Source organism: Bos mutus, chromosome 3 (genome assembly GCF_027580195.1).
Source record: "Bos mutus isolate GX-2022 chromosome 3, NWIPB_WYAK_1.1, whole genome shotgun sequence".
NCBI lineage: Eukaryota > Metazoa > Chordata > Mammalia > Artiodactyla > Bovidae > Bos > Bos mutus.
Window position 1 is genome coordinate 89,513,241 of NC_091619.1, and position 26,625 is coordinate 89,539,865.

A 26,625-nucleotide genomic window follows, 5' to 3' on the forward strand; every position below is an offset into this window, starting at 1 on the left:
TTGTCCACTAAAGGGAACAAAGAGGAGAATGAGGAGATTCTAGGACTCGGGCAGAGAAAGTGCAGGTGAATCTGAGACATCTTGTACCAGAAAACAAGGAAATAAGCCCAAAAACTGTGAGGATATGTCAAAAAGACGTAAAAGCTTGCTCAAAGAGTATTCCTTGGTCAAACAGGGGAAAGCTTCAGTATCACAATAAATGATGGTAACGACAGATTATATAGTCTATCAAGTAAACTAAGAAATGATAAGTCCATGCTAATATAAAAAAAAGAAATAACTAAATTGAAAAGTTTGATGAGAAATGGGATATTTACATAGTTTCAAAAGATCTCTCTAGTATTTTTTGCATATTTATGACAAAGGGGTAAATAATGACTTTATAGTGGAAAACCTTGGCAGCAACCATTGAACTCAAGTGATCAAAGTGAACCAGTAATGGAACAAATCAAAATCATACACCACCAGATAGAAGGCAGTGAGAAAAACCCAGCATCATGTCTATGCTATTCCCACCAAAGATGCATGACATGAATCCGATCATGAGAAAACATCAGACAAGCCCCAAATTAGGCAAATCTTATAAAACAGCTGGCCTATGATCTTCCAAAATATCAAGGGCGTGACAGTCAAGGAAGATCTGATGGCTGAGGGAAACAAAACAGATGAGACAGAAAAGTACAATGAATGATTCTGACCTGGATCCTTTTTTAATAAAGGGTATTTCCGGGACAATTGGTTACATTTGAATGGAGCCTAAGGATTGGATGGTAGCAGTGTATCAGTGTTAATTTCCTGATTTTGATGGTTGATTTTTATCCTTTTTTATAAGAAACACATGCAAATTCAAGATTGACAGGGTATCATTTAGCAACTTATCAATTCAGAAAAACATTTTATACTGTACTTTCAACTTCTCTGCAAGTTTTTTATTATTTCAAATTTTTAAAAGAATGATGGATAAATAGAGGCATTTTCAGTAAAAATGGAAAGAGTTTGCATCAGCAGAGCTCACTAAAGCAAAAGGGTGTACTTCAGCCAAAAGGAAATTAATCCCAGATGAAGGTCTGAGATGCAATAAGCAAATGAAAAAAAAAAAAAGAGGTTAATATTTGGGTAAATATAAGAACATTAACTGCATAAAATAATAATAATGTTCATAGAGTAAAGAAAAGATAAAATTAACATACATTACCAGGAGAGCATATAAATGGGAAAGGAGGCATTAAATGAGGTTTACATGTTTAAATCATCTGGGAGGAAGATAAATGCATTGACTAGTTTGGACGTTGTGATTAATTAAATATACACATTGTAGCTTCTAGAGAATCAGTAACAGACTTTAAACAGTATATAAGTTCCACACAAATAAGGAAGAAAAGAGGGAGGAAAAGCAACCCAAAAACCAGAAAAGGAGAAAAAAAGAAATATAGAGCAAGCAGAATAAAGAATACGATTACTAGTCAACTATAGGCCAATTAAAAATTTAAAAATTTTTAACTATGCATAATTATATTAAATATAAATGAACTATGGGTTGGAAACAGTATTATCTAATTCACTTTTTTGATCTAGATGCCGTTTCGCTTTTTGTTTATTTATTCATTTTTGGCTGTGCTGGGTCTTTGTGGCTGCACGGGCTTTTCTCTAGTTGTGGCGAGCAGGAGCTCCTCTCTAGGTGCGGTGCATGGGCTTCTTATTGCGACGGCTTCTCTTCTTGCTGAGCACAGGCTCTAGGAGCATGGGCTTCAGTAGTTGTGGCGTCTGAGCTCAGTAGTTGCGGCTCCCCGGCTCTAGAGCACAGGCTCAATAGTTGTGGTACACAGGCTTAGTTGCTCTGAAGCATGTGGGATCTTCCCAGATCAGGAATCCAACTCCTTTCTCCTGCATTGGCAAGTGGATTCTATACCACTGAGCCATAGGGAAGCCCCAGAAACATATTATATAGAAGACAATGCTACATAAATTGATTTGTAGATTCAATGAAATTTCAGAGAAAAATCTAACAGATTTATATTAAGTTTTATGGAAATTGACAAGCTGTTTCTAGAATTAAAATGGAAAAGTAAAGCACCTAGAATAGACAATCCTGACAAAGTGGAGGAGTCTCACTACTAAATATAAAGGACTTACTCTAAAACACGGTAATTAAAGGCAATGGTTAAGGATAGACAAACGAAGGAATAGAAAGAGTCCAAAAATAAACCTACACATACACAGTCAGTTGATTTACCTCAAGGTAACACTGCAATTCAGAAAGAATGAAGGGATGGAGCCAAAGCAAAAACAATACCCAGCTGTGGATATGACTGGTGACAGAAGCAAGGTCCGATGCTTTAAAGAGCAATATTGCATAGGAACCTGGAATGTCAGGTCCATGAATCAAGGCAAATTGGAAGTGGTCAAACAAGAGATGGCAAGAGTGAATGTCGACATTCTAGGAATCAGCGAACTCGAATGGACTGAAATGGGTGAATTTAACTCAGATGACCATTATATCTACTACTGCAGGCAGGAATCCCTCAGAAGAAATGGAGTAGCCATCATGGTCACCAAAAGAGTCTGAAATGCAGTACTTGGATGCAATCTCAAAAACGACAGAATGATCTCTGTTCGTTTCCAAGGCAAACCATTCAATATCACAGTAATCCAAGTCTATGCCCCAACCAGTAATGCTGAAGAAGCTGAAGTTGAACGGTTCTATAAAGACCTACAAGACCTTTTAGAACTAACACCCCATAAAGATGTCCTTTTCATTATAGGGGACTGGAATGCAAAAGTAGGAAGTCAAGAAACACCTGGAGTAACAGGCAAATTTGGCCTTGGAATACGGAATGAAGCAGGGCAAACACTAATAGAGTTTTGCTAAGAAAATGCACTGGTCATAGCAAACACCCTCTTCCAACAACACAGGAGAAGACTCTATACATGGACATCACCAGATGGTCAACACCGAAATCAGATTGATTATATTCTTTGCAGCCAAAGATGGAGAAGCTCTACACAGTCAGCAAAAACAAGACCAGGAGCTGACTGTGGCTCAGATCATGAACTCCTTATTGCCAAATTCAGACTTAAATTGAAGAAAGTAGGAAAAACCACTAGACCATTCAGGTATGACCTAAATCAAATCCCTTATGATTATACAGTGGAAGTGAGAAATAGATTTAAGGGCCTAGATCTGATAGATAGAGTGCCTGATGAACTATGGAATGAGGTTCGTGACATTGTACAGGAGACAGGGATCAAGACCATCCCCATAGAAAAGAAATGCAAAAAACCAAAATGGCTGTCTGGGGAGGCCTTACAAATAGCTGTGAAAAGAAGAGAAGTGAAAAGCAAAGGAGAAAAGGAAAGATATAAACATCTGAAGGCAGAGTTCCAAAGAATAGCAAGAAGAGACAAGAAAGTCTTCTTCAGCGATCAATGCAAAGAAATAGAGGAAAACAACAGAATGGGAAAGACTAGAGATTTCTTCAAGAAAATCAGAGATACCAAAGGAACATTTCATGCAAAGATGAGCACGATAAAGGACAGAAATGGTATGGACCTAAGAGAAGCAGAAGATATTAAGAAGAGATGGCAAGAATACACAGAAGAACTGTACAAAAAAGATCTTCACGACCCAGATAATCACGATGGTGTGATCACTGACCTAGAGCCAGACATCCTGGAATGTGAAGTCAAATGGGCCTTAGAAAGCATCACTATGAACAAAGCTAGTGGAGGTGATGGAATTCCAGTTGAGCTATTCCAAATCCTGAAAGACGACGCTGTGAAAGTGCTTCACTCAATATGCCAGCAAATTTGGAAAACTCAGCAATGGCCACAGGACTGGAAAAGGTCAGTTTTCATTCCAATCCCAAAGAAAGGCAATGCCAAAGAATGCTCCAACTACCACACAATTGCACTCATCTCACACGCTAGTAAAGTAATGCTCAAAATTCTCCAAGCCAGGCTTCAGCAATATGTGAACCGTAAACTTCCTGATGTTCAAGCTGGTTTTAGAAAAGGCAGAGGAACCAGAGACCAAATTGCCAACATCCGCTGGATCATGGAAAAAGCAAGAGAGTTCGAGAAAAACATCTACTTCTGCTTTATTGACTATGCCAAAGCCTTTGACTGGGTGGATCACAATAAACTGTGGAAAATTCTGAAAGAGATGGGAATACCAGACCACCTGATCTGCCTCTTGAGAAATCCATATGCAGGTCAGGAAGCAACAGTTAGAACTGGACATGGAACAACAGACTGGTTCCAAATAGGAAAAGGAGTTCATCAAGGCTGTACAGTGTCACCCTGTTTATTTAACTTATATGCAGAGTACATCATGAGAAACGCTGGACTGGAAGAAACACAAGCTGGAATCAAGATTGCCGGGAGAAATATCAATAACCTCAGATATGCAGATGACACCACCCTTATGGCAGAAAGTGAAGAGGAACTAAAAAGCCTCTTGATGAAAGTGAAAGAGGAGAGTGAAAAAGTTGGCTTAAAGCTCAACATTCAGAAAACGAAGATCATGGCATCCAGTCCCACCACTTCATGGGAAATAGATGGGGAAACAGTGGAAACAGTGTCAGACTTTATTTTTCTGGGCTCCAAAATGACTGCAGATGGTGACTGCAGCCATGAAATTAAAAGACGCTTACTCCTTAGAAGGAAAGTTATGACCAACCTAGATAGCATATTCAAAAGCAGAGACATTACTTTGCCAATAAAGGTCCGTCTAGTCAAGGCTATGGTTTTTCCTGTGGTCATGTATGGATGTGAGAGTTGGACTGTGAAGAAAGTTGAGCTCCAAAGAATTGATGCTTTTGAACTGTGGTGTTGGAGAAGACTCTTGAGAGTCCCTTGGACTGCAAGGAGATCCAACCAGTCCATTCTGAAGGAGATCAGCCCTGGGATTTCTTTGGAAGGAATGATGCTAAAGCTGAAACTCCAGTACTTTGGCCACCTGATGTGAAGAGTTGACTCATTGGAAAAGACTCTGATGCTGGGAGGGATTGGGGGCGGGAGGATAAGGGGAGGACAGAGGATGAGATGGCTGGATGGCATCACTGACTCGATGGACGTGAGTCTGAGTGAACTCTGGGAGTTGGTGATGGACAGGGAGGCTAAGTGTGCTGCGATTCATGGAGTCACAAAGAGTCGGACACGACTGAGGGACTGATCTGATGTGATCTGAACACTGCAATTCAGTGGGGGAAATTATGGTTTTTTTCAATAAATGGTCCAGAGCAATTAGATACTCACATGGGGGGGAAATGAGCCTTTTAAGTCCCTCTCTCAAATTGTTTCCCAAAATTAATGCACAATGCATTATAAATTTAATGTGAAAGACAAAATGGTAAAACTTATGGAGGAAAATATAACACTATTTTCATAACCTTTGCATACACATCAGGATTATATAAAGAAGTTCCACAAACCAATAAGAAAAAGACAACACAAATTTTTTAAATGAACAGAAGACTTGAACATGCACTTCATTATAAAGGATATACAAATTGACAATAACCATATTGAAAGATGCTTAACATCAGTAATCATCAAAAAATGCCATTGTAAATCACATGGAAATGGCATTAGATACCCACCAGAATGGCTAACATTTTAAAAACTGCCTACCAAATGTCTGTGAGGATGTTGAGCAATTGGAAGTCTCACATGTGAGAGGGTAAATTAATTCAACCACTTTGAAAACTTTGCAGTATCTATTAAAGCTGGACATGTGTTTTGCTATGACCCAGAAATTCTTCTAGATGAAAAAGAGTTATCTTTGCACTAACATGTACAAAAGGGTTCAAAGTAACTTTATTCATATTATCCAAAAAGTAGAAAAATTCCAGTGTCCATCAGAATGAATCAACAAATTGTGGTAAGTTCATAAGATAGAATACTCCAGAATAATAAAAAGAATCAGCTATGACACATGCAACTGTGGATGAATCCGCTAGACATAATGTTGGGCTAAAGAAGCCAGAATCAAAACAGTATAAACAACGGTAGTTATTGATAGAAAGTTAAAAAACAGACAAAACTAGTCTATGGTGATACAAATCTGAAGAATTGTTCCTTCTGTGACTGTTGATAACTGAGGGTAATCTTGACCCCTATTTGCCATTTGGCAATGTCTGAAGACATCTTTTGTTGTCACAACTTGTGTGAGAGGATGTTCCTACTAGTACCTTCTGCAGAGTCTAGGGATGCATCTTACATGTGTAGAACAGCCCCAATACACCCACACCCACACAACAAAGATCTGTCTAACACAAAATATCAGTAGTGCCAAGACTGAGAAACCCTACGCAAAGAGCCAACGCATTGGAAAAGACTTTGATGCTGGGAAAGATTGAAGACAAAAGGAGAAGGGGATGGCAGAGAATGAGATGGTTAGATAGCATCACTGACTCAATGGACGTGAATCTGAGCAAACTCCAAGAGATAGTGAAGGACAGGGAAGCCTGGCACGTTGCAGCCCATGACTTAGCAACTGAACAATGAACAACCCCAGGAGAAGGGGAATTGGTTGGAAAGGATCACAAGGGAAGGTTCTGGGATGCGGATAAAGATCTGGGTCTTGATCTGGGTGGGATTTACCAGTGTGTTTATGTATGTAAATATTCATCAAGCTGTACACTTAAGATTAGTAGTTCACTTTACATCGTGTTATATATCTTGGAAAACTTTTTAAAGGACAAATACAGTTTGAAAATACATTGTTTTTAAAAATACAAACAGATAAAATTATCCTACTGAAACACAAAGATTGATCCTAAATAGCCAAAACAATCTTGAAAAAGAACAAAGTTGGTAGACTCCTATTTCCTCCTTTCAAACTTACTACAAAGCTGTAGAAACCAGAACAGTGTGTTACTGGCATAAAGACAGACATAAAGACCAATGGGATAAACAGAAATAAATCCTTATATATATGGTCAATTGATTTTTGACAAAGGTGCCAAGACCTTTCAGTGGAAAAAGAATGCTCTTTTCAATACATAGTGTTAAAAAAACTAGATATCCACATGCAAAAGAATGATGTTGGACCCCTTCCTCACACTGTACACAAAAATTAACTCAAAAATTAAACTTAAAAGCTAAAACTATAAAACTCTTAGAAGAGAACATAGGGAGAAATCTTCATGACAGTGGATATGGCAATAATTTCTCTTATTTTTCAGACTACAGAATCATTCCATTTTATTCAGCTCAAAAAATACAATTCTTTTCTTTTTTACATGTTGTTTGTTTTTATTACTTTAGGGAAGAAATCTTTTTTTTAAGAAATTTTTATTTATTTATATTTTATTTAAATATTTATTCAGTTCAGTCGCTCAGTCGTGTCCGACTCTTTGCGACCCCATGAATCGCAGCATGCCAGGCCTCCCTGTCCATCACCAACTCCCAGAGTTCACTCAGACTCGTGCCCATCGAGTCAGTGATGCCATCCAGCCATCTCATCCTCTGTTGTCCCCTTCTCCTCCCACCCCCAATCCCTCCCAGCATCAGAGTCTTTTCCAATGAGTCAACTCTTCACATGAGGTGGCCAAAGTACTGGAGTTTCAGCTTTAGCATCATTCCTTCCAAAGAAATCCCAGGGCTGATCTCCTTCAGAATGGACTGGTTGGATCTCCTTGCAGTCCAAGGGACTCTCAAGAGTCTTCTCCAACACCACAGTTCAAAAGCATCAATTCTTCGGCACTCAGCCTTCTTCACAGTCCAACTCTCACATCCATACATGACCACAGGAAAAACCATAGCCTTGACTAGACGAACCTTTGTTGGCAAAGTAATGTCTCTGCTTTTGAATATGCTATCTAGGTTGGTCATAACTTTCCTTCCAAGGAGTAAGCGTTTTTTAATTTCATGGCTGCAGTCACCATCTGCAGTCATTTTGGAGCCCCCCAAAATAAAGTCTGACACTGTTTCCACTGTTTCCCCATCTATTTCCCATGAAGTGGTGGGACTGGATGCCATGATCTTCGTTTTCTGAATGTTGAGCTTTAAGCCAACTTTTTCACTCTCCTCTTTCACTTTCATCAAGAGGCTTTTTAGTTCCTCTTCACTTTCTGCCATAAGGGTGGTGTCATCTGCATATCTGAGGTTATTGATATTTCTCCCGGCAATCTTGATTCCAGCTTGTGTTTCTTCCAGTCCGGTGTTTCTCATGATGTACTCTGCATATAAGTTAAATAAACAGGGTGACACTATACAGCCTTGACGAACTCCTTTTCCTATTTGGAACCAGTCTGTTGTTCCATGTCCAGTTCTAACTGTTGCTTCCTGACCTGCATACAGATTTCTTCAGAGGCAAGTCAGGTGGTCTGGTATTCCCATCTCTTTCAGAATTTTCCACAGTTTATTGTGATCCGCACAGTCAAAGGCTTTGGCACAGTCAATAAAGCAGAAATAGATGTTTATCTGGAACTCTCTTGCTTTTTCCATGATCCAGTGGATGTTGGCAATTTGATCTCTGGTTCCTCTGCCTTTTCTAAAACCAGCTTTAACATCAGGAAGTTCACGATTCACGTATTGCTGAAGCCTGGCTTGGAGAATTTTGAGCATTACTTTACTGGCGTGTGAGATGAGTGCAATTGAGCATTCTTTGGTATTGGAGTATAAACAAAGGCAAAAATTTCTTAAACATAACACCAAGGTAACAGACAATAAAAGAGTAGATGAGTTGATTCTCATCAAATTAATCACTTGTGCATCAAAGGACAATGTTAAGAGAATAAAAAGACAACTCACAGAACGGGTGCCAATATTTACCAATTGTGTATCTGATAAGGAATTAATATTCAGAATATATAAAGAACTCCTAAACTCAACAACAAAAAGCAACTGAATTTTGGGACTTCCCTGGTAGCCCAGTATCATGACTCCACGCTTCAAATGCAGGGGGCATGAGTTTGATCCCTGGTCGGAGAACTAAGATCCCACATGCTGTTTAGCATGGCCACAAAATTAAAAATAAAAAACCAAATGTGAAAATAGGCAAAAGACATTATACAAATGTTCAATAGGCATATTAAAAAAATGTTCAACATCATTTATTAGTCATTAGGGAAATGCAAATCGAAATCACAATTGAAATATTACTTCACACTCTTTAGGATGGCTATTATAAAAATGTTTTCTAAAAAAAAAAAACAAAAATAAAAAGTGCTGGCAAGGAGAGATTAATAGTGCAGCAATAGAAACCCTTGTACATTAGAACCTCTGTACATTGTTGGAGGGAGTGCAAAATGGTACAGCTGGTATGGGAAATAATTTAGTATTTCCTCAGAAAGCTAAACAAGAATTACCATACGATTCAGCAGTTTCACTCCTAGGTATATATCTAAAGGAATTGAAAGCAAGGATTCAGAGATTTTTGAGCTGATGTGTATAGCAGCATTATCCATCATAGCCAAATAGTCGTCCATGGACAAATAAAATGTGGTACATTTATTGGAATACTATCCAACCACAAAAAGGAATGAAGTACTGATTCATGTTACAACATAGATGAATGTTATGCTAAGTAAACATTATACAAAAGAACAACTGTGTGATTCCATTTCATGAGTTACCTAGAGTAGGCAAATTCATAGAGACAGAAAGCAGGTTAGAGTTCATGTGGGACTGGGGAGAGAGGAATAGGGAGTTACTACTTTATGGTAAGACCTTCTATTTGGGATGACAGACAGTGGTAACACAATATTGTGAGGTGACTAATGCCACTGAATTAAACACTTAAAAATGTTTAAAATGGCAGATTTATGTTATATATATTTTACTACAATTTTTAAAAGATTTATCATATAATATACCAAGAGCCATTGAACTGTGTACTTTAAATGGGTAAATTGTATAGTATGTGAATTAGATCACAATAATAACTGGACTCCACAAGTAAAGGAATGAAGTTGAACCTCAATTTCACTCCATTTCACTTGAACAGATGGATATATTAATAACATTCCAATAAAAATGCCAGAGAGATTTTTTGAGGACCTAAACAAATGTATTTTAAAATGTATACAGAAGAATGAGGGTGTTTGAATAGCCTCCAGGGCATGGTGTGGAGGCTGTTGTCCTTGGAATAATTTTAAGAACTTTAAAGAGGGATTCTTTCAGATATGAATGCATATCTGTAAAGCCATGGTAATTTTTTAAAATTGCAATGTGGTATTAGTAAATGAGCAAATAAAAATATTTGGAGATATAAATAACTGGGAAAAGATCTTTACAACATCAAACACTGATGGATTCATTTACAGAACTCTTGCACATCAAAAGTGAGTCACGGGTTCCAGACAGGACCCCAAGGCTTCACTTAGGTGGGAACCTCAAAAACTCAAGTCTGCCTGCTCCACTGGTCAAACTCTGACCTGAGAAACCAGGCCTGAAATTCATCAAGAAAGAAAAGAAGGTATAGTTAGATGACTTGTAATTTGTACAGGATAAAGTATCATTATATGGAATATTATATTACAGTTAATAAAACTGAAGCTCAGAGAGATTAAGTAGTTCATCCCAAGTCACACAGCAAGCAGGGGCTGAGCACTAGATCTCCTGTGTATAATTAATGTATTGCATGTTATCCATTACATGCTGTGTCCTTCCTTTCCCCTCTCCTCTTCCCTCCCTACCCTACAAATCTGAATAGAGTTCTTCCAGGTCGGTGTCCTCTCTGGGGCTGGCACTCTGGCCTTACTCACCCTGAGGGATGCTCTGGAAGGCCGTGGAGTCCTTATTTGTGGTGTTGCCGGTGGGGAGCCCCGGTGGGAACTGGCCCACCTCCACACGAGTCATCTCACTCCAGCTCTCCAGAGTCCCCTCCAGAGGCATGGTGTGGATACTGCTGTCCTCGAAACACTCCTGCTGGCTGCTCAGTGTCAGGGTGGAGGTGTCGCTGAAGATGAGGCTGGAACCCAGGCTTAGAGTCTCCTTGGAGCCCAGGATCAGGGTCATGCACGAGGGTGGCGAAACAGTGGAGGTGGGTCCATGCGTGCTGGAGTGCAGGCTGACAACGTCGTTGGAACCAGGAACCAGGGTCAAGCTTGAAGCCTGAGTGACGGTCATGTTCAAATCAGACTTGGGGTTGCCATTTGAAGCCACGCTGATGGTTCCCTTGGAACTTGTGTTCCAGACTGCACCAAAGGCTCTTTTTGAAACAGATCCAGAGATGTTATGTGAAACCACAGTGATGGTCTCGTTCGTGTCTTGCATAAGGGACTCAGGAGAACCTGAAGCTGCGTTCAGGTCCAGCTTGGATATGTTCCCTGAGCCCATGCCGAGCAGCTGATTGGAGTCAGGATCCAGAAAAGGGGTTGAGGCTGGAGTAAGGAGAGTTTTTGAGCCTGGCCTGGAAATGCTGTGGCCCAGAACAAGGGAGTCTTTGGAATAAGGCCTTAAAAATGGGTTTGTCTCAGGCCTGGAAGGATTGGAGTTGCTCTGACCCAAATCAAAAAGATTGCTCGAGAGGGAGTTGACAGCCTCCTCCGAATGTGGCCCAGCATGGGTCCCCGAGCTCATACCCTGGGCCTCCATAGAGTGGGGGTTCAGAATGAGGTTTGAGGCTGGACTTAGGGTCCCCTGTGAGTTAGGCCTTGAGAGGTGATTGGAATCCAAAGCCAGGGCTTCACCAGAGTGGGCAGCAGTGATCTGGAGGGAACCTGGAGTCGTGGACCTGCTGTCATCAGGTCTGGGGGTGTTATCAGACTCCAGGCCAGGGGCCTCCTCTGAGACTGGAATCAGAGTTGGATTAAGGTCTGGAACAAGAGCCACGCCAGGACTCAGGGATGGATTCAAGAGAGCAACAAGGTCTGTGTTTAGGCTGGGCCCAGAGATGATGCCAGAGCCTAAACCGGGGGCCTCAGTGGAGTTGAGATTGGGTGTCATGTTCGCGTCTTCACAGAGGACCAGACTAGTCCCTGGACCCAAGGCCATGCCCTATCTGAAGGTCTGTCAGTGCCACTGCCCTCTTCTGTCCAATAGCTGACTGTCGAGCTCCCTGAAGTGCTCCTGAGAGAGAGAAAAGGCAAGTTCAGCCTCACCTATTGAAATCTTTCCATGGCTCCCCATGGATGACCTCCATGACCACGCCTAGCCCACCTGTCCAGCTCCGTCCTACATGGCTCTCCCCTAGCTCTCTCAGCTCCAGCCTCATCCTCTGTGTTCCTTTCTTTGACCACACCCCGTTCCCTTTCAGCTCACAGTCCTTAAATGTAGTTTCCCTGGCCTGGAACCTCCCCCTACTCTCCTCGCTGATCCTACTCCTCCAAGCAAATGATACACGGCACTTTATTCCAATGACTTGTTTAGTGGTCCAGCCCCTGCTAGAGATGAGTGGGGACATTGGTGAGAACTATGCTGGGAGGGATTGGGGGCAGGAGGAAAAGGGGACAACAGAGGATGAGATGGCTGGATGGAATCACCGATTCGATGGACATAAGTTTGAGTGAACTCCGGGAGTCAGTGATGGACAGACAGGCCTGGCGTGCCTCGATTTATGGGGTCGCAAAGAGTCGGACACGACTGAGTGACTGAACTGAACTGAACTGAACTGATGCACATCTTAGTCCCTGGGGCATCCCCAGCACCTAACGTAATACTAGGTCCACAGTAGGAAGTCCAGGAACACTAGACAAATGAGGAAACTCTCCCACCTTAAGGTAGAAAGGGAGAAGGGGAAATCTCCTTATTTACTACTTCCAGCCAACCCCTAAGTTGCAAGAACTACTCTGTGAATGGCTGTGGCACTAGATGCCCAAAGGAGCCTTGGCAGAGATGCCCACTGCCCTTAACAGTTTGTTCTGGGTGAGGCAAACTAAATGGAGGAGAACCTGAGGATATCATCCAAAGCAGAGCCTGTCTCAGCCCAGCAACCTCACTGCTGGGTGAACTCCCCAGTTCCCCGACCCCATCCCACTCCAGAAAGACTAGACAAAGGAGGAAACTCTCCCACCTTACCCTGCCCCACCCCCACACCTGGGCCTCCCTCCCTATGGGAACCGTAGGGACAGCTCACCTGCATGCATGGTGTTCTTAAGCAGGACTGGGCCCCTGTGAGGAGATGCGAAAGGAGATCAAGTCAGGCAAAAGTGGCTTTTTTGGTACTTACTGAGCAAAGTCTAAAGGCCAGGCACACACTTCTGCTCACAAAATCCCCCTGCATGCACACACACGCACACATACACACCTGGAAGTTAGATATGCTTACTCCATTGTATGCTTAAGGAAGGGGAGGTCAAGTCACACACCCAAGTCTGGCCCTCCACAGGCTAAACATCCTTCTTCAGTCATTTTCCCTAGCTAACACCTACAGCTTCACCCCTTCAGATTTCAGCTTATATGCTACAAGCCTTCCAGGTCCCCCAGACAGGTGAGGTCCACCTGTAAGTTCCCAGGGCATTTTGTCCACTTCCCCTTTCTTGGCACACAATATCTGGTTTCCTCGCTAAAGCACAAGATCCACAAGAGTCTAGCACCCCCACCTGCCCTAGAGCCCGCGCGCCGCAGCAAGAGAAGCCACCACAATGAGGACCTCGCACTCTGCAGTTAGAACACAGTGCCTGTTGGCCACAACTCGAGAAAGCCCTCACGCAGCCACAAAGACCCAGCGCGGCCAAACGTTACAATAAATACATAAAATAGAAAGGAGTCTAGCACAGCACCCGGCACACAGTAAACGTTCAATAAATTAGCTTGTTATTTCATCCTTTTATCTCTTCTTCATTCATTCATCCATTCCGTCGCTAGCTCATTTCATCACATATCATTTCTTATTCATTCATGCACTAACTCATTCACTAAATCATTTACTCATACCATACATTTTGCTGTGCACCTTATGGCTTGGCTTTGAAAAAAAATACAGATTCACAGTCATGTTGTCCTGGGTTCAATTCCCAGCTCATCCTCCTACTAGTGTCAGCAAACTTGGGCAAGAGACACTCCCCACTCCCATCCTCCTCGTCTCTAATATGAGGAACATAAAGCCTGCCACCCAGGGTGGTTAAAGTCTCAGCATCTGGCATGGAGCCCACTTGGCCCACTGAAGGTCTTCTCTAAATTAGTTACTCATTCTGTTACTCTCTGTGAGGCATTATGAGCAGAGTAAGGTACTTAGAGCCCAGTGGGACCTTCCTTCACCCCCAAGCCAGCAGTTCATGCAGAGCTTTGCAACTTGCCTCAGAGGAAGGAAGTTTCACTTACCATCAACACCAGAGGTGATTTTACCCTGAAGCTAATGAAATTTAAAATTTCAAGGCTCCTTGCTCATACTGTTCTTTTCCAAAGGGCCAGTACATAATTTTGTATTCATAATTTTGTCTTCTACTTAAACAGGAGCCTCAAAATTATAAAAAGCCTCAGGGCTCCAAAATACCCTGGATCATCCCTCGCGTATTCTCCTCTCTGTACACACACATACACACACAAACACATGTCATATTTATCAAAAGGAGGCATTTTCAACCTGGAAAAAATTTGAGTCAGGTACAGCCTATGATGCGGTCAGTAGGATTTTGGAAGGCCTACCTGGTTTAACCTGTGAAAGAACATAAGCTCTACTCCTCTGACACAATAAATGCATAATACTGGTCACTGGGCAAAAAGCCATAGGTCTCAAGCCAGGCTGACCCTCCTTCATCCAGAAGAAAAGAGCAGATCTCCCTCACTTTCTTCTATTTCCTCAATCCTCCTCCTCCACCCTGCAAGACACAGGTGAGTCTTCAGAGCTTAGGTAGGCAGCCCACATCTTATCCTCCACCAAAGGGATATTGTGCATCAGGAAGATGGTGGTTGTTGAGGTGGGACCCAGGGGAACTAAAGGAAGTTGCTATACAGCTGCTTATTGGCTTTTGCCCCCAGGTCCTGGAGCCCCCGTTGAGGAGAACAGAGGGTGGCCATAAACCACCTAGCCCCATCAGAGACTGAGAATCATTGACTGGTTCCCATCCTTTCTCCTCTACCTTTATGAAACCTTCCAGGCCCTTGGTAAGTGTTTCTGGGGCTCTCAGAAAGAGGAACTATCAGTGGATCTTCCAGTTCCTCGTTGAGAACATGTTTATCAGATGTATGGGCCTGGAATGTGTCAGGCACTTGTATGAGTATGTATACACGCATGCATGCACACACGTCTGACATTGTTGCACCTCGGTTCTAGAAAATCCAAACAGACTTTGCCATCATTCCTCCAAATCAGATCCTCTTATTCTCTTACATTGCAAGGCACTGGAACCATAATCCAAGCCAGACACAATATCATCCTTGACTATACTCTTCTTGACTTGCTGAATCCAAATTTTGCCAAGTTCTGCTAATTCTGGCTCCAGAAAAATTCCCAAGTACCTCCTCATATCTCCATCACCACTGCTAAACCCTAGTATGGCTCCCACTGCTTTGGGACTCTGTCTTGGAATTGCCCTCTCAACAAGGATCCCTGTGCATAAGGGTTGCTCCCAACAAACCATTTTCCAAATTGAGCACAAAGTTCTTCCTTTAAAATTGCATTCAACAGTATGGTACTGGCAAAAAGATAGAAATATAGGCTAATGGAATAGAACTGAGAGTCAGGAAATAAATCCATGCATCTATGGTCAACTGATCTTTGACGAGGATGCCAAACCTGTTCAACGGGGAAAAAATATTCTCTTCAACAAATGGTGGTGGGATGACTGGAAATCAACACCTGAAATAATAGATTTGGCCTCTTTCACACTAAATATAAAACTTTAATCACAATGGACAAAAGACCTAAATATAAGAGCTAAAATTGTAAAACTCTTGGAAGAAAATATATGGATAAATCCTCATGACCTTGGATTTGGCGATGGTTTCTTAGATATGACACCAAGATCACAAGAAACAAGAAAAAAAAAGATAAATTGAACATTACCAAAATTAAAAACTTGTGTATCAAAAGGCACTATTAGAAAGTGAAAAGACAACTTACAGAAGGGGACGAAATATTTATAAGTCATATACCTGATTAGATCTAGTATCTAGAATAACAACTAACAATATCTTACAACATACAACAAAAAGATAAACAACCCAATTTAAAAATGGGCAAACAACTTGAGTAGAACACTTTAGTCATTCAGTTCAGTTCAGTCGCTCAGTCGTGTCCGACTCTTTGAGACCCCATGAATTGCAGCATGCCAGGCCTCCCTGTCCATCACCAACTCCTGGAGTTCACTCAGACTCACCTGCATCGAGTTGGTGATGCCATCCAGCCATCTCATCCTCTGTCATCCCCTTCTCCTCCTGCCCCCAATCCCTCCCAGCATCAGAGTCTTTTCCAATGAATCAACTCTTCTCATGAGGTGGCCAAAGTACTGGAGTTTCAGCTTTAGCATCATTCCTTCCAAAGAAATCCCAGGACTGACCTCCTTTATAATGGACTGGATGGATCTCCTTGCAGTCCAAGTGACTCTCAAGAGTCTTCTCCAACACCACAGTTCAAAAACATCAATTCTTCGGCACTCAGCTTTATTCACAGTTCAACTCTCACATCCATACATGACCACAGGAAAAACCATAGCCTTGACTAGATGAACCTTTGTTGGCAAAGTAATGTCTCTGCTTTTCAATGTGCTATCTAGGTTGGTCATAACTTTCCTTCCAAGGAGTAAGCGTTTTTTAATTTCATGGCTGCAATCACCATTTGCAGTGATTTTAGAGAAATGTAAATCAAAACAACACTAAGATAACACTTCGCACCCACTGTGGTGGTTATAATTTTAAGAAATAGAAAATAGCAAGTGTTGGCAATGGTATAGAAAAATTGGAACCATCAAACATTGCTGGTGGGAATGAAAATTATGTGGCCTCTATAAAAACCAACCTGGCTGTTCCTCAGGAAGTTAAACTAGAATGGCCATATAATGCAGCAATTTCACTCCTATGTATATACCACAAACAACTGAAAATTGATGTTCCAACCAAAACTTGGACACAAAAGTTCACAGCTGCAGTATTCACAAGAGCTAAATGTGGAAACAACCAACATGTCCATTGACTGGTAAAAAAAAAAAAACAAACATGGTATATCCACACAATGAAATATTATCTACCCATAAAAAGAATTGAGTACTGATACATGCTAAATATGGTAAACTTTGAAAATATTATGTTATGTGAAAGAAGCTAGATGCAAAAAATCACATATGATATGATTCCATTTATAAGGACTATCTAGATAATCAAATCTAGAGAGATTAATAGCAGATTAAAGCAGACAGACTGTCATGGGCAGGAGAAATGGGAGGATGGGAAGTGACTTCTTAATGAGTATGGGGTTTCCTTTTGGAGTGACAAAAATATTCTGAAGCTAGATAATGGTGATAATTGTGAAACATTATAAAGGTACCAATTGTCACTGATAGTAAATTCTATGCTATGTGTTTTGTACAACATTTTTTTTTTTTTTTTTTTTTAATGGATGTAACAGATAAGAGAGAGTCCCTTGGACTTCAAGGAGATCAAACCAGTCAATCCTAAAGGAAATCGGTCCCGAATATTCATTGGAAGGACTGATGCTGAAGCTGAAGCTCCAATACTTTAGCCACCTGATGCAAAGAATAGACTCACTGGAAAGGACCCTGATGCTGGAAAAGATTGAAGGCAGGAGGAGAAGGGGACGACAGAGGATGAGATGGTTGGATGGCATCACTGACTCAACGGACTTGAGTTTGAGCAAGCTGAGGGATTTGGTGATGGACAGGGAGGCCTGGTGTGCTGCAGGCCATGGGGTTGCAAAGAGTCATACACGACTGAGCCAATGAACTGAAGTGAACTGAACGGACAAGAGGGCATAGACTCACTTTTCCATGCTCTTCCTTTGTAAATACAACTAAATATCCTGGAAATAGTTCAACAGACAACCAAAAACAAACCAAAAAAAGGACTCAAATCCAGAAAGAAGGCAGTGGACTAGCTAGAAACCTCAGGGCTGGAGGGATGACAAGGTGGTGAGTTCTCTAGGGTTTTCTTCTTATCTCCCATATATTCCAGACTGGGTACCAGAGAGGCCTGTAACACAGATCTGCCAAGAGCATAAACACACTTGCAAGAAAAGAAAACCCTGTTTTCTCTGACCAAAGGACCAGAAAGAGAAGCCCAACAAAGAGCGAGCCCCGGGGGGAGCCCCACTCCCTACTCCATGCCCAGGGCAGCAGCAGTTTAATCCATCTGCAGTGGCAGTGAGAGTAGAGCCTTGTATCATGGGCCTGCCACTGAAAGGCAGAAAAGTGACTAGGACCCACAGCTCCTGAACCCCACAGGGACACAGTTGGCCCAGAGAAGTGCCTCATTCCCCTGCAGATAACAGCAGTACAAATAAACAGGAGCTCCAATAGCTGAAGAACAAAGCAGGCTAGTGCTCTAGCAAAGTAGCCCAGAACCTACACTCTAAACCTTAACCTGCTAAAATAAAAGTTTTAAATAGGCTCAAGAATCTCTTAACATAATATCCAAAATGTCAAGGACACAATAAAAAATTGCTTGTCATACCAAAGACTAGGAAAAGAGCATCCTGATGAAACAGATGTCAGAATTTGTGAAAATGACTTTAAAGCAGCCATAAAAATACTTCAACAAGCAAGTACAAATCCTCTTGAAACTAATGATAAAATAGAAAATCCCAACAAAGAAATCAAAGTTTTTTAAAAATACAGTAACCAAAATTAAGATAGAAATTATTTTTTAAATTCAATAACTGAAAAAAATTTTAGCTTGCTGGATGAGCTCAATAGTAAAGTGAAGATAACAAGATAGAATCAATGAACTTGAAGGCAGACTAATAAAATTTATTTAGTCTGAACAGCAGAGACAAAATAGACTGAAAAAAAACTGGACAGATTCTCAGGTATCTGTGGAACAAAACAAAATATCTAATATTCGTATCATCAGAGTTCTGGAAAGAGAAGAGAAAAAGTGTTGAAAATTTTCAAAGTAGAAATGGCTGAAAACTTCCCAACTTAAGGAAAAATATAAACATACAGATTCAGGAAGATAAGAAAATCCAAAATGGGACAAACCCATGCCAAAATACATCATGATTAAACTTCTGAAAACTAAAAGCATTGAAAAAATTATCTTAAAAGCAATCAGAGAGAATTACCTATAGAAGAACACTAATCTGAATGAGAGTAGATTTCTCATCCGAAGCCATGAAGGCCAGAAAGAAGTGGTACCCATTTTTTAAGTGCTGAAAGAAAAGAAGTCAACCACAACTTTTCTAACTGGCAAAGTCATTCTTCAAGGATGAGGGGAAATAAAGATACTCTTAGACAGTACTTCCCTATTCAATGGTTAAGACTCCCTGCTTCCACTGCAGGCAGCACAGGTTTGATCCCTGCTAGGGGAACTAAGATCCTACATATGCTACAGTGTGGCCAAAAAAAAATGATAAAGGAAAAATATGTGTGAATTCAACCATGCCATCCCCCTCTTAGAAGCCCTCTGTGACTTCTCATGGCTTTTTAGACTATGGGGGTGTGGGTTATATTTTCTAAAAGACAGATTCCCAGGGCTTCCCTGGTGATCCAGTAGTTAAGAATCCATCTTGCAATGCAGGGGGCACTGGTTTGATTCCTGGTCTGGGAAGATCCCACATGCCTCGAGGCAACTAAGCCTTCAAGCCACAACGAGGGAGCCCACAGAGCCCTAAAGGCCGTGCTCTGCAACAAGAGAAGCCACTGCAATGAGAAGCTCAAGCACTGCAGCTAGAGAGCAGCCCCGGCTCGCCACTACTAAAGAAAGCCCACTCAGAGCAAAGAAGACCCAGCACAGACAAAAATAACAGCTGATTGATTAAAAAAAAAAAGATTCTCAGGCTTCACCCTTAGAAATTCCACTTTGTAGCTCTGAGGGGACCCAGGAATAAGCATTTATCAAGCCCCTCCACTCCTCCCCAAAGTGATAATCACAAAGCTGATGGAAAGGCCACAAGTGGAGACACTCGGACCTTCAATCTGACGTCTGTGTTTCATTTGCCAAGAGCCTCAGCCCACAGGCCTTACCCTCCATCTCTTCAGCTACATCCATCCCTTTCCAAGCCACATGCTTGAGCCCCTTTCAAACTTCTTCTGGTGCTTCCAATGGGGCCTTTGCAAATACCCTTTCCTCTTCCTGAAGACTTCCCCCAGACTGCCCACCACTTCATCATTCCCCTGGCTAACATCTAGTCACATTCCAGATGCCAGTTTAGGTTTCCGTTCCTCTAGGAACGTTCCTAGGACCCTCAAATGTGGCTGAGGTGCCCTCCTCGTGTGATCACCTGTATCAGAGAATTGCTCTGTTTACCTGTGTGTCTCCAGTTTAGAAAATGAGCTTCGTGGATATCTATTACCCCTGTTTTCCCAAGACAATGCCTAGTACCCAGAGAAGATTCAGAAAACATTAACAGAATAAGGAAATGAATGAATGACAACTCTTCAAGACAGGTACCATCATCCTCATTTACTGGCACATCAATTCAGACTGCTCAGGGGACATAAGTAGATTTTTACAAAGCCTCCCGCAAGTGGCAGAGGAAGGATTCAAACCCAGGTATACTTAGCTCACAAGTTTCCCTACAGGATCCCAGAGATTTCCGAGGTATGAGTCACTCAGTGAGACCACATCTTCCCACTTCTCATTCCTTATTCCCTCTGCCGCTCTTAGGCTCTGTGATGTGTTAAGTCACTTCAATTGTGTCTGACTCTTTGCGAACCCATTGATTATAACCCATCAGGCTCCTCTGTCCATGGGACTCTCTAGACAAGAATACTGGGGTGGGTTGCCATACCCCACCCCCTTCAGGGGATCTTCCTGACCCAGGGATTGAACCTGTATCTCATGTCTCCTACGTTGGCAAGCAGGTTCTTTATCACTAGCACCACCTGGGAAACCCTCTTAGGTCTCTATCCTACAGGAAAAATCCAGTGAAAACAACACATCTCTCCTAATGCCCAGCTATAATGCACAAATCCAGGGCTTTGGAGTCAGCTGAACTTGAATTCAAAACCTGCCCTCTCTCTCACCAGAGGTGTGAGTCAGGGAAGGAAGCTTCCCCACACTGCATGACTATCTTAATGCTCAATTCATGAGATAAGTATAGAGAATAAAATGTGATAACGCACATAGGAATTTTCATAGCATCTGGCCCCCAGCAGTTCCCCCAGTAAATGTCCATCCTCACTGTCCCTTCCTCCCTATGGGTGACGGTTGGGTGGTGGCCTTGAGAAAAAGACCAAGTCTGGCTTTCAGTTCTCTGCACCCTCTCCCCCTAGTCCATGGTGTTCCCTCCCTGGATCTCACTCTCCCTCTCCCCCCCCCAGACTCCCACCCACCGTATTCTCAGAACTTGTTAGCCTAAATGCTTTGTCCATGAGCTTTAAGCAACTGTTGTAAAAGTTCAATGCATTACCTCCACCTGGGGCATCCACATGGTAACAGAAAATTCAGCCTTAAGTCAAAGGTACGAAGTTCTAAGAGTGGAATTACAGCCAGAGGGAGACTTTTACCCAGTGGGGTGGGGTCAAGGTGGTAACTGCCTTGTGGAGGCTGTGGCGGCTGCCCCCACCCCTGGGACTTTCCCAGAGCCACCCCTCTGCTTACCTAGGCTCCCCCCCACCCCCAGCTCTGGTGTTGCAGTCTTTGTGAGGTCACCATGACTCAGAGTTCCCAGCCAATGAGGCCCTTTCTATGTCTACACAGTCAGAAGAAGCAGGGAGATGTCCTTTCTAAGAAGGAGGCATCTTCAGCCCCTCCACCACGGCCTGGAAATGACCTAGCTCAGACTAGCTCAGACAAAGTCTGACTTCCTCACCTGGCATTCAAGTCTTCTCATAAAATCCCCTCACCCTGCAACTCAATTGTTGTTGTTCTGTCACTAAGTCAGGTCCAACTCTTTGCGACACCATGGACTGAAGTACACCAGGCTTCCCTGTCCTTCAGCATCTCCCAGAGTTTGCTCAAACTCATGTCCATTGAGTTGATGAAGCCATCCAACCATCTCATCCTCTGTCATCCCCTTCTCCTGCCTTCAATCTTTCCCAGTATCAGGGTCTTTTCCCTGATGAGTTGGCTCTTCACATCAGGTGGCCGAAGTATTGGAGCTTCAGCTTCAGCATCACTCCTTCCAATGAATATTCAAGGTTGATTTCCTTTAGGGCTTACTGGTTTGATCTCCTTGCTGTCCAAGAGACTCTCAAGAGTCTTCTCCAGCACCACAATTCAAAAGCATCCATTCTTCGACGCTCAACCTTCTTTATGGTCCAACTCTCACCTCCGTACATGACTACTGGAAAAACCATAGCTTTGACTATACAGATCTTTGTCTGCAAGTTGATGTCTCTGCTTTTTAATATGCTGTCTAGGTTTGTCATAGCTTTTCTTCCAAAGAGCAAATGTCTTTCAATTGCAAGGCTGCAGTCACCGTCCGCAGTGACTTTGGAGCCCAAGAAAACAAAGTTTGTCACCCAGCTCCACCCCATTCATCCTGGCTGAGGGCCTTAATGTCAGATGCCCAGACTCTGGCCCGTCTTCTCAGTAGTGTCCTGCAGGACAGGCTCTCCCTCTGCCAGCCACCTGCATCCTGCAGCCAGGTCATGTCCATGCTCCTGGTCTGGTCTCTTCACAGTCTGCTTTTGCTTGCCTATCCACCCTGTTTCTGCTTCCTTTTCAACTTTTAAAGTATGCACTAAAGCATCATATATATGTCAGATTCCCTGGTGGTTCAAACAGTAAAGAATCTTCCTGCAATGCGGGAGACCCTGGTTCAATCCCTGGGTCAGGAAGATCCCCTGGAAAAAGAAATAGCTACCCACTCCAGTATTCTTGCCTGGAGAATTCCACAGACAGAGCCTAGCGGGCCCTAGTCCATGGGGTCGCAAAGAGTAGGACACAACTGAATGGCTAACACAAAGCATGATATACAGGCAGAAAACTGCACAAACCAAGTCAATTTTGGATGACTTCACCAAGAGAGCACACCCGTGTAGCGGGCACCCAGATCTACAAACAGGAACTACCAGGATCCCAGAAACCCTCCATTCAGGATCTCCTGCACCAAGGGTAATTGCTAGCCTGATTTCTTACAGGTCTTTTAGACTGGCCTGCTTCTATACTTTATACAAATGGGATTATACAGTACAAACCCTTTTGCTTCCGGCTTCTTTGATTCAATATTAAGTTTGTGAGCTTTTATATGTTTTTGCATGTGGTGGCTGTCCCTTCTTCTAAATGTTGGCTCTCTTCCAGTCTCTTCCTCCTTTTAATCTCTTTCCAGAGCCTCCAGGTAGTTAGTCATTCTTCATATTTTGTCCAAAGTTTATAATTGTTATCTCTAGGGGGTTGGTCTGATAGGAGCTACCTTGACATTACTGGAAATACTATAGAATCTCTCCTCTTTAATATTTTTTCTTTTTTCCTTTCTTTAAGATTACTGATTTTGACTTTCTTCTCTCACTCCTTCCCCTCCCTTTTCTATTTGTATGAAATTTACATATTCTATGTCTATTCCTTACAATTACTCTAGCCATTTTAATGTGCATACTTTAAATAGAAAAATCCAAAATTATACTCCAAAATATCCAAAATATAACAGATAATACTGTTATCTGCCATCCTCTTTCAGAAAAATCAAGAAACAAGAGACAGCAGAAGAGTTTAACACTAATCAGCCAACTTACATACCATTGTTATCTTTTATTTTAGTCCTATTCTGATGTTTAAATCCTACCAATTAGAAGTATTGGTAGCTGAAGCTGAAGCTACAGCTTTAGCTTGTATTGTATTGTATTGTATTGTAGCTGAAGCTCCAATACTTTGGCCACCTGATGCAAAGAGTCAACTCATTGGAAAAGATCCTGATACTGGGAAAGATCGAGAGCAAAAGGAGAAGGGGATGGTAAAGGATGAGATGGTGAGACAGCATCACCAACTTAATGGACATGAATTTGAGCAAACTCCAGGAGATAGTGAAGGACAAAGGAGCCTGGCATGCTGCAGTCCATGGGGTCACAAAGAGTCGGACATGACTTAGCAATTGAAAAACAGCAGCAATTAGATATCATGGTTTTATGCAATCGATGTTTAGATTTAACCACTGTGTGTGCGTGTGTGCTAAGTTACTTCAGTCAAGTCTGACTCTTCTCAACCCTATAGACTATAGCCCTCCAGGCTCCTCTGTCCATGGATTCTCCAGGCAAGAAGACTGGAGTGGGTTACTGTGCCCTCCAGGGGATCTTCCCGACACAGGGATTGAAAGGAGGTCTCTCACGTCTCCTGCCTTGGCAGGTGTTCTTTACCACTAATGCCACCTGGGAATCTTCAGATTTAACCACTACTCCACAAATATTTTGTCTGATCATGTAAGCAGCAGGACTCTATCGGGCCTTCTGGGACAGAACCATCCCCTCCTTTTCCTTCACCTGTCTCTTGTTTTTTTCCTTCACCTGTCTCTTTAGCCTCCTAGGCCTACACAAGTTCCAAATAATAAATTTAATTATAGAAATGAGAAAGTGCAGAAGCAAAGGAAAAGTCAAGCAAGACAAAATAATAAGTTTAGCCATTAGACAAAGGGCTTCCCAAGTGGCACAGTGGTAAAGAATCTGCCTGCCAATGCAAGAGACACAGAGACTAGGGTTCAATCCCTGGGTCAGGAAGATCTCCTGGAAGAGGAAATGGCAACCTACTCCAGTATTCTTGCCTGGAAAAATCCCATGGACAGAGGAACCTGGTGGGCTACAATCCAAGGAGTCGCAAAGAGTCAGACATGACTGAATGACTGAGCACATTAAACAAAGTCAAGGACCTTTCATTCTTCCTCAAGGGCTATAGATAATATCCTGTCCCATGTCCTTGGAGCTGTTTTGCAGAGAATGAAACCTCCACCAGGTGGAAGAAGTTAACTGTGTGCTGTCCACAAGCATGTAGACCCCAGACTGCTTGGAACCAGAAGGTTGATGATGTTGACCCCCAACTACCTCACCATCAACCAATCGGAAGAATGTCTACCAACTGATCACACACCCCACCATCTGCCTCCCTCACCCTGTCTTTAAAATCCTTTCCCTAAAGCCATTGGGGAGTTTGGGTCTTTTAAGCACTAACTGCCTAAAGTCCTTGCTCGGTGCCGGGTAATAGATGCTGCACTTTCCTTCACCGCAACCCAGTGTCAGGAGATTGGCTTTACTGCACACAAGGGGGCGAGTGGACCCAAGTTTGATTCAATAGTGATCATTTTTTAAAATTTAATCTCAGATATTCCATCTGGGATCAATTTCCTTCTGCCTGAAGAATGAAAAGTGAAAGTTTTAGTCACTCAGTCGTGTCCAACTCTTTGTGAGACTGCCAGGCTCCTCTGCCCATGGAATTCTCCAGGCAAGAATATAGGAATACTAGAGCCATTCCTGAAAGACCTGAAGAATAGCCTTAATAAATTCAATAAGAATTTATTAGTGATGGGACTTCCCTGGTGGTCCTGGGGTTGAGAGTCAGCCTGCCATGCAGGGGACTCAGGTTTGATCTCTGGTCCAGGAGTACGAGCCCCTGCACACCAACTACTGAGCCTGCGCTCTAGAGCCCAGGAAGTGCAACTCTGAGCCCAGGAGCTGCAGCCACTGAAACCCGTGCGCCCTAGAGCCCCTGCTCAGCCCCAAGAGAATAGAAGAGAAGCCCGTGCACCCCGACGAAGAGTAGCCCTCACTTACTGTAATTAGAGAAAGCCCACATGCAGCAATGAAGACCCAGCAGAACCAAAAATAAAATAAACAAGTAAAAATTTTAGAAAACAGTTTATTAGTGATAAACTCTTCTAGTTTTTGTTTACAAAAAATATTTCATCCTCATTCTTGAAAATATTGTCACTGCATGCAGGATTCCAGGGTGTCTGTTACTCTGTTTTAGCACATCGAAGTGAATCTCCCACTGCCTCTGGCTCCCACTGGAAATTATTCCACTGGAATCATTTCCCAGTCTCATCTCCTACCATTTCCTCCTACAGTTTCTGCATTAGCAGCACAGCGGTTCCCCCAAACTCACAGTAACGTTTCTTACCTTTTTGCCTTTTCTCAGGCTGTTGCTTCCATCCAGAGTGCTTTCTTCCTCCCTTTCATCCCCATTCCATCTGCATGACTCCTACTTATCTGTCAAAAGCCAGTGGTACCTTCTCTAGGAAGTCCTCCTTGGGCCCCTCCCCACAGCTCAGGACTTTCTCTCTGCTCTTGCAGCATAGATCAGAACTGTATTATAGTGTGCTATAAATCTCTGGAAACTTGATTGTTTCCCTCTCTGCACTGAGAATGCTTTAAGAACAGAGACCACATCTTATGTATCTTTGCACACCAGGTACCTGAGGCCTGGCCCATATGTGGTACCAAATATACTTGGCAAGTATTTCAATACTTCAGTAAGTATTTCCTGAAGAAATGTTTTACTCTCACTTTGTCCTCCCAAACCTCACTCTTGCCCTGTTCTTTAACACTTAATCTGTTCTCTGCCACCTCCTCTCCACTGGGGTTCTGCCTCTGATAATATGGCTGAGTTGAAAGTCTTGTCCTCGATCTTCATTCTCTGCCTTCCCTAGAGCATCTGCTTTATGATGCTCAAACTTAGGAATCCTCCTTCCTTGATCTC

General features: G+C 42.5%; 1 protein-coding gene across 1 annotated transcript in view; it reads right to left on the minus strand.

Moving 5' to 3' along the window:
• The window catches only part of MROH7 (maestro heat like repeat family member 7), a 58,201-nt gene extending 31,855 nt beyond the window's left edge, over positions 1 to 26,346 (minus strand). Inside the window, exons 1-3 of the mRNA XM_070364736.1 lie at positions 26,047 to 26,346; positions 13,025 to 13,059; positions 10,713 to 12,018 (exon numbers count right to left, since the gene is read on the minus strand). Of these exons, the coding sequence (XP_070220837.1) occupies positions 10,713 to 11,943 (1,231 nt within the window). The 5' untranslated portion in view covers positions 11,944 to 12,018; positions 13,025 to 13,059; positions 26,047 to 26,346. The remainder of the gene's footprint in view (positions 1 to 10,712; positions 12,019 to 13,024; positions 13,060 to 26,046) is intronic.
• Between the last annotated feature and the right edge of the window lie 279 nt (positions 26,347 to 26,625).